Here is a 9,123-nt window from a genome sequence, read left to right on the forward strand (position 1 = left end):
CAGTGAAGGAGACAAATTACTTATTCGCAAAATTTTATAACAGACTAAGAAAAAAAAAGTTTTTTTTCAAAAGTTTCGGTCTTTTTACATTTATTTAGAAAAAAATATAAAACCCAGCAAAATAAATACCACCAAAAGAATTCTCTATCTGTCTCAAAAAGAAAAGATAAAAGTTTTCATATGACTGCGCAACTGTCATTCAAAGTGTGACAGCTCTGAAAGCTGAAAATTGGCCTAGGTAGGAAGGGGGGTAAAAGAAGTGGTTATACCAGCATCCCTGAGGAAATTTTGTGTTTATTGTTTTGGAGATTTCCCGGCTCAACCAACTCCTACAAGAAGCCTCCCAGGGCCGAGTATCCTATGTAGCCAGGACCCGCATATACACACACAGGATGCAAAATCTCCATAGAGATATATGCAATGTCACCCATCACAGTTGGCTCACGCAAAATGGCGGCGTCGTAGACCGCTCTGGACCTAAAAACAAAAAACAAAATCTAGTCGCGGCCTCTAGCGACCAGAGCGCGGCGCACCTTTGGCGAGCGAGAGTGCGCGGTGCATTGTGGGGGAGGCAGTGCGCCTGATAGAACGAGCCCATTTAGAGGCGCTGTTACCGAGCCGCTCGCGGGACTACACTACCCACAATGCCCCGAGAGGCGCCTCCAGCTGTCAGAGTCCACTGATTGGTACAGTGTGGTGGTGCTTGTGCCGTGTGTGCGAGGATTCGGGATCACCCGGCGGAAGCTCCCTGCGCAGGCTGGACTCCGGATGTAGGTTTGGGAGAGGATTCCTTCTATTCATTCCCTCCCTGTATTATGGCAGCGCCTTGCTCCTCTTCTCCCTTTTCCTTCTCAGTCCTGCTGTGTGTATTGAGGATTTCAGAGTGACTGTCACTTCCCTTCCTACCATTTAGCTGGCCTGTGTCCCACTGGGGAGATTCCACCTCACTTCCTGTTCAGTAGACACAACAGGAAGTGAGGGGCAGATCCCCTTTTAGTTGTCCCCTAACCTTCTGTCCCGGTGACACTGCATTTTAGATTTTCCCCGCTCCCTTTAGTCCCAGCTGACCCCGGTCATCAAATACTGGCAATCTCCCTAGTGGGGACACAGACATCAGTAAACACCCAGCAGAGGGTCTAACCCTTCCTGGGTCTATCCAAACCTTTTATAAAAATCCAGGCTTTAGAAACACTAAGACCCCTTTCACACTGGGGCGTTTTTCAGGCACTTTAGCGTTAAAAAAAGTGCCTGTAAAGCGCTTGAAAGAAGCCTCATCTGCAGTCCCAATGTGAAAGCCCGAGTGCTTTAAGAGCCCTTTCACAATGTCAGCCCCCAAAAAACGCTCGTAAAGTGCCGCTTAAACTAGCAGCGCTTTACCAGCGTTTTTTGAGCGTTATTGGGGCGCTTTTAACCCCTGCTAGTGGCCAAATAAAGGGTTAAAAGTGCCCACAAAACGCTGCTGCCAATAGCGTTTTTACAGGCGCTTCCCATTGATTTCAATGGGTAGGGGCGCTTTAGGAGCGTTGTATTCACCGCTCCAAAAGCGCTGCAAAGAAGCTGCTTGCAGGACTATTTTTGACGCCCTGCCAGCGCAGCGCCTCAGTGTGAAAGCACTCGGGCTTTTACATTGAGATTGCAGTTGCGGCGTCTTTCGGGCGCTTTTTTTTAGCGCTAAAGCGCATGAAAAACGCCCCAGTGTGAAAGGGGTCTTAAGGTGAAGCTTTATTTGCAGGGTGTGTGTGTTTTTTTTTTTTTTTTTTGTTTTGGATAGAAAGGAGAGGGATTAGACCCCCTCTCAGGTTTTTATTGCTGTCTGTGGGGAGATTCATCGCTCTCTATTTGTCCCGTTAATTGGTTATCACTGAGAGTGAACGGAAATCCCAAATTGTGGGTTGTCACCAGAACAGGAAGAGACAGGAAATCTTCCAATGGGGACACAGGTCCCCATTTTAGTTTTGGATAGAGAGGAGAGAGATTAGACCCCCTGTCAGGTTTTTATTGCTGTCTGTGCCCCCTCCAGGGTGATTCATTGCTCTCTAGTTGTCCCGTTAATGGTTATCACCGAGAGTGAACGGAAATCCCAAATTGTGGTTTGTCACCAGAACAGGAAGAGAGGGGAAATCTTCCAGTGGGGACACAGGTGCAGGCCTTCCCTAGCTTCTGAGTTATTTTTCCCTCACTTCCTGTTTTTGGCTATGGGGCAGGAAGTGAAGGGAAATCTCTGCAGTGGGACACGGATGTAAAAAGGAAAAAAACTTGCAGGAGTTCTAACCCTCCCCTAATTTATCTATAATGGGGGAGGGGATGTTGCCTAAAGTTCTACTTTAAAGGGGTTGTAAAGTCTGAAGTTTTTTTTTTTTTTTTTTATCTTAATGCAAAGATAAAAAACCCGGGACTCTCCCTCCTCATTGGCTGAGACTGCAGCAGGGCGCCCACCATTGGCTCCCACTGCTGTCAGTGAGCCAATGTGGAGAGAGAGAAAAAAGAGAGCTCACGGTGGAGAGAACAGCGGCTCCATGTCTGAATGGACACACAGAGGAGCAACTCGGGTGCCCCTGTAGCAAGCTGCAGGGGGCAGGAGGGAGGAGCCAGGAGTGCCAGCGTGGGACCCCGAGAAGAGGATCCGAGCTGCTCTGTGCAAATCCATTACACAGGGCAGGTAAGTAGAACATGTTTGTTATTTTTAAATAAAAAAAGAAAAGGTGACTTTAGTATGACTTTGGATGGAAATCTTGAGATCTTTAATCTGAAGATGATTGGGCTCATAAATGGGCACCATAGCCCTGGATTCCCATATCGTAGGAGGGATTTCTTCTAACTTCCTGTTTCAGCTTTGGGACAGGAAGTGATTGAAAATCTTCTCTGATGACACATGATCCGGCTCTGTGTCCTCCCCTCCGTCACCGGCCTCCAGCTCCTCCCCTCCTCCTAGGCATCCAATAGGATCGCTTGTCCTTTAAGGCAATTGGGTGGCAGGTCTCAAAACCCTGCTTCCTGATTGGCCTAGGGAGGAAGATCAGTGTTACAATAATGAATATTAACTTGCTGTTGTAACAGACCTGGGTGGGCTCCAGTTACATTCTCTGTGCCCCTAGCCCACTCTATTTTGAAGCTTATTAGAGCGTCGCCCCCCCACCCCCCACCATTGGAATTTATGCATCCAGCGTCCTGCAAGGGGCCGGACACATGGATAGGGGGAGGCGGCAATGGATGGGGGGGCGGTGCCTGTGTGCCCTTAATGCACAGGCCGCCCCTAGGAGATGGAGAAAGTGGTGTTATATCAGAAATATACAATTAGTGGACCTCCAGCTGTTGCAAAACTACAAGTCCCATCATGCCTCTGCCTCTGGGTGTAATGCCTGTGGCTGTCAGTCTTGCTATGCCTCATGGGACTTGTAGTTCTTGAACAGCTGGAGGTCTGCTAATTGCATATCCCTGTGTTATGTGAACACATGGTAAATGTTTGATCCCTAACTAAATGTCATGCTGTATATACAGAGGTTGGGTCTCGGTGATTGGTGGAGATTTATGTTGGGACATTGAGTGACGATCTTTTTCTTTCCTTTTCTGCCCCCTAGAGGCACAGGATGAGTGTGTGGGTTCGCACTGGAATCTTGGGATCCACCATGTATTGTATGCACAGGAAGTGGAGCGCGTTAGCCGAGATGAAGCAGGATGTCGCCCAGCTGAGCGGAGTGAGCCCGGATTATGAGCTGAAGCTGGTGCAAGTGGTGTTTCGGCACGGGGCCCGGACCCCTCTCAAGCCCATTCCTCACAATCAGCAGGTAAGGAGCCAACTTTATATTAAAGAGAACCTGTCAGGATATAAATATGGAACTCGCCACCGCTAACTTGTTTTTAAAGGTGTGAGGTCAGAGTGATGTCATCTTCACTGTTTTGTTCTTATTGCTGAAGCATTAGCCACCTGGCCTCTGGAAGATTTTACCCCCCTTTCATGACCAGGCCATTTCTTGCAATACAGCTCTGCGCTACTTTAACTGGTAATTGCGCAGTCGTGCGATGGTCTACCCAAATGACCTTTTTATCATTCTTTTCACACAAATAGAGCTTTATTTTGGTGGTAATTTAATCACCATCTGGGTTTATTTTGTATATTTTACTATAGAAATAAAAATACAGTAGAACCTTGGATTATGAGCATAATCCGTTCCAGGAGAATGCTTGTAATTCAAAGCACTCACATATCAATGCGAGTTTCCCCATAGAAGTCAATGGAAACTAAGATAATTTGTTCCGCATTGACTTCTATTGCATGCAATACCGCATGTGGCCAGAGGCGAGGGGAGCGCCGGAGAGCCTTGGAAATACTTGGGGGGGGGGGGACAGCTCGGCTGAACTCAAAGGCGTGAGAATGGAGTGTTTGCCAGTGTTTGACAACCGTTTTGAGTGTCACCGGCACCCCCACACCTCTGGCCAAATGCGGTACTGCACACATTAACTTGAATTCTGCTCTTTTTACGGGATAACCCTCGCAAACAGAGTCACGTTTTAAAAAGAAACAACAAAAAAAAAGTTGCACGTCTTTCAAAACGCTCGTTCCAATGTATACAGAAATTTTCTTTTATAAAATTCTGCAAATAATGTTTCTTCATAAATTTAGGACAACTTACACGATAGAACTGATAGAATAGACCCGCCCCTTGGTTAGACGATAGCCACGCCTTGCAGAGTAGCAGGAGCTTCGGAAGCGTGCGGCATCATCTCGTACAATGACTTGTTAATTGTGCATTCGCAGTGTACAGCTCACTCCACAGCTGTTTAGGTTAGTCAATTTTCGGCAGCTCCGTAGGCCTTCGTACTGCGCAAGCGCTGCACCTGCGCAGTACAGGGGGGTCTTTATCCGCCGGGGGAACTGTTTCGATAGGACATTGGCTTCTATTCTGGTAAGGTAAGACTAAACACTAGTCTTTCCTATACTGTATACAGTGCGGGAGCTGTCTGTGGACGCTAGAGGGCGGGGAGCTGTCTGTGGACGCTAGAGGGCGGGGAGCTGTCTGTGGACGCTAGAGGGCGGGGAGCTGTCTGTGGACGCTAGAGGGCGGGGAGCTGTCTGTGGACGCTAGAGGGCGGGGAGCTGTCTGTGGACGCTAGAGGGCGGGGAGCTGTCTGTGGACGCTAGAGGGCGGGGAGCTGTCTGTGGACGCTAGAGGGCGGGGAGCTGTCTGTGGACGCTAGAGGGCGGGGAGCTGTCTGTGGACGCTAGAGGGCGGGGAGCTGTCTGTGGACGCTAGAGGGCGGGGACGGGCGGGAGCTGTCTGTGGATGTTAGAGGGCGGGCGGGAGAGGTCTGTGGACGTTAGCGGGAGGGCGGGCGGGAGAGGTCTGTGGACGTTAGCGGGAGGGCGGGCGGGAGAGGTCTGTGGACGTTAGCGGGAGGGCGGGCGGGAGAGGTCTGTGGATGTTAGCGGGAGGGCGGGCGGGAGATGTCTGTTACAGTGGGGGAGATTGTGGATATTACAGTGGGGACTATATGGTGGTGGAATTTTCAGTTTTTTGCAAATTCAATTATTTGCGGATCTGAAAATGATCCGTTGCACCCCTAGTACCATGTGATAGCTGCAGTTCAGCATAGGTGGGGGAGGTGGTTTTGGAGGGGGAGGGGTGGCGAGCATGTGTACGAGTAGTCAGGCTTTACCTGTAATTCTTCTGTCCTGTCCTACATTTATACGGCCATGTGGATGTGGATGTGGATAGCTTGCTGCATTCAGAGGCATTTACAGTGGGGAAAATAATTTAGATCCCCTGCAGATTTTGTACGTTTGCCCACTTACAAAGAAATGAAGGGTCTATCATTTTTATCATGGGTGCATTTTAAATGATAGAGACAGAATATCAACCAAAAATTCCAGAAAAAAAAACATGATACAAATGTTCTAAATTGAGTCGCAGTTCAGTGAGTAAGGCCTCATACACACGGACGTTTAAAAAAACGGGCTGTAAAGCTAGTAACAACGCCTGGGAAGAAAGCAGCGTTAACTGCGATTTTATTAGCGTTTTGATTTGCCGTCAATGTGCATTTAACGTCGTTTGTAAGCGTTAACGCTAAGGCACGTTTTAAAAAAAAAAAAAGAAAAAAAATGTCCCTCTGCTATTTTCCCTCTCCCAAATTGGCCACATTTTTTACAGCTTAAAAACCCTGACGCTAAAAAAAGTCTGTATAGCGCTAATGTGCGGTTATTTTTTTTTCGGCATTAAAACGGCTCTAGTGCTGGAACCTCAGAACACGCTAGTCCTTGTTGTGTTTAGTTTTTTTTTTTTTTTTGGAACTTAAAAACGACCATGCCTGTTGCAGCTCAAAAACACCATGGTGTGTATGAGCCCATTGTATAGCATGGAGTGGCGTTCTTAAGTAGCAAAAAAAAAAGCTCAAAAAAGCCGCTGTTAAAACGTCTGTGTGTGTGAGGCCTAAGGCCTCGTGCACATGGACGTTTTAAAAAAACGTTAAAAACACAATTTTTTTATATTTTTCTCCGCGTTTTGCATTGAATTCAATGCACGTTAAGCCGCGCTTGCTTTCGGCCTCGTTTCTCTGTCTCTATTTAAAAAGCAATGGTTCCCTATGGGAGCCCATTGATTTGAATAGAAGTTGCACCAGAAGTCGGATCACGTTGATCTGACTTGCGGTGCGACTTGTGTGCTGAGACTCTTGAAAAGGGAACGCCACGAAAATAAGAAATTGCGTGAGGTTCCCCCCAAGACGTTACCAGAGCCTTCAGTCTGGTATTGATCTTAAGGGGGACCCCCACACTGGGGAAAAAAAAATGGCGTGGGGTCCCCCCTAAGATCCATACCAGACCCTTATCCGTGCACGCAGCCCGGTAGGTCAGGAAAGGGAGCGCCACCCCTCCTGGACCATACCAAGCCACATGCCCTCAACGTGTGGGGGGGTTGGTTCCTTGGGACAGGGGGGGGGCCCTGTGCCCCCAACCCCAAAGCACCTTTTTCCCATGTTAAGGGTCTCTTCCTGACAACTCTTGCCTGGTAGTTGTTTGTTTGGGTCTGCGGGCGGGGGGCTTATCGGAATCTGAGAGCCCCCTTTAATAAGGGGGCCCCCAGATCCCATCACCCCACCCTATGTGAACGAGTAAGGGGTACATCGTACCCCTACCCATTCACCTGGGGGAAAAGTGTCAATAATAAAAAATAAAAAAACAGGAAAAAAGTGTTAATTACTGCGCTATAATGCAGTGAAACAATGGTGATACAATTGCATGCAGCAGCTACATACAAATGTGACAAAAACTCATATAAAATAAAGGAAAAAATTGTAGAGCTAAAAAAAGTGAAATCAAATAGTGAAAACAAAGAGAGTCCACTAGAAGTCCCTCTAGGTGGATGGTGAGCCCCCAAAACTCGGAAATCAATCCTGTACAGGGGGAGTCAGCAGTCAACTGTACTTTAAGGAGTAGTAGAATCCAAACAAACGGATATGATGAAATACTCTTACCAGAGTTGGTGGACCTGTTTGTCAGTGACACCAGATCTTACGGGCATGAAACGATAATCACTTGGAAAAACCGGCTGTATGAGGTCCTTCGCCGTCCACAATTGTCTGTCTGCACTTTGCCGTCCACAATTGTCTGTCTGCACTTTGGCCTGCCGAACCTCCCTGACACCAAGGAGATACAAATATGTGTTTCTCAAATCAATCAGTGCACACATAGGGCAAATAGCATGTAAAAACATAAAAAAAGACCAGCTCACAATGGTGTAGATCCGAGAGTAAGAGTTGGCGTTTTTATTTGCAAAAAAAAGCCAAATATACAAAATTGTAGTAACAAAACGTAAAAAATAAAAAAGACGGCTGTAGCAGCACTTCCACTAATGAGCTCAGCATGGCTAATTACAGATAAGGGCTCAGACTACATACACCTCCTGGTTATAATGGGATTTTGCTGATTAGGTTTTTGGCAATATTTGACGATTTCACATATTCACGTCAAAGTATTGTGCCTGCAAAGAATACTTGATTTATAGTAGAGAATAAATAGTATCAGAAATTAAAATGCCTCTAAATAGCTTTTCTCAGACTTCTGTCTGCATACTAGTCCAGGGTATACAAGGCAAAGGACCTCAGTTCTGGAATGGTATAGGTCCCAGAAATCGGAGAAGAGCGGCATCTATCTGAGGCTTCTCAGAGATCTTGCTCTGTGATCGGTTCTTTTTAATGTCCCTTTAATGAGCACAGCTGTGCTTATGTGGTTTTATAGCACCATCTAGTGGTTATAGAGGAGATTTTTCATTCATCAAGAGGTCTGAGCCCCTGTCCACACTGCGACTTGAGTTTAACCACTTCAGCCCCGGCAGATTTCACCCCCTTCCTGACCAGGCCCTTTTTTGCGATACGGCACTGCGTCGCTTTAACTGACAATTGGGCGGTCGTGCGCCATTGTACCCTAACGAAATTTACGTTATCTTTCACAATATAAAAATAAATTGGGCTAACTTTACTGTTGTCTTATTTATTTATTTTTTTATTCAAAAAAGTTTTTTTTCCAAAAAACGGCGCTTGTAAGACTGCTGCGCAAATACGGTGTAACAGAAAGTATTGCAACAACCACCATTTTATTCTCTAGGATCTTAGAAAAAAAATTATAATATTTGGGGGTTCTAAGTAATTTTTCTAGCAAAAAACTGTTTTTAACTTGTAAACAACACATCTCAGAAAGAGGCTCAGTCCTTAAGTGGTTAAAGGATAAAATGGGGAAAAGCAACTTTTACTGCAATAGTCACTTTCAATCAGGGATATCACCAAAGTACTTGTTTATGCCTCTGTCTGATGACCAGCATCATCCAACCCACTTCCTTTGAGCCCAGGTCATGGTAGACCTGCCCAGCCTGTGACCGTGAAAGGAGAAGCAGCACAGTGATGAGCTCTGTCACCCTTCTCTCTGCTCATATGCTCCTGGACTGATTGGCTCCTCGTGCTGCTTCTTCCTCCCGCACTCCAGCACGACTGTACAGGGAGTACAAGAGTTTGATACCAACTCGGATTCGATCCTACTGCTTGCATGAAGTAACAATGAAGTTGTAGAACTGCATTAATATTCATAATAAGTGTAAATAAGAGTATTTTCTACCTGTTTGGAGTTCATATTTAAAT

At 46.6% G+C, this 9,123-nt stretch overlaps 1 protein-coding gene across 1 annotated transcript in view; it reads left to right on the forward strand.

The window, feature by feature from the left end:
• Nucleotides 1–561: 561 nt before the first annotated feature.
• Nucleotides 562–9,123, forward strand: part of ACP6 (acid phosphatase 6, lysophosphatidic) — a gene marked incomplete in the record, with an annotated part of 53,713 nt that continues 45,151 nt past the window's right edge. The window contains 2 exon segments of the mRNA XM_077479801.1: nucleotides 562–770; nucleotides 3,579–3,785. Coding sequence (XP_077335927.1) covers nucleotides 3,588–3,785 — 198 coding nt within the window.

This window comes from Lithobates pipiens, unplaced genomic scaffold (assembly GCF_037356315.1).
Source record: "Lithobates pipiens isolate NorthernLeopardFrog02 unplaced genomic scaffold, aLitPip1_a1.2 Scaffold_16, whole genome shotgun sequence".
NCBI lineage: Eukaryota > Metazoa > Chordata > Amphibia > Anura > Ranidae > Lithobates > Lithobates pipiens.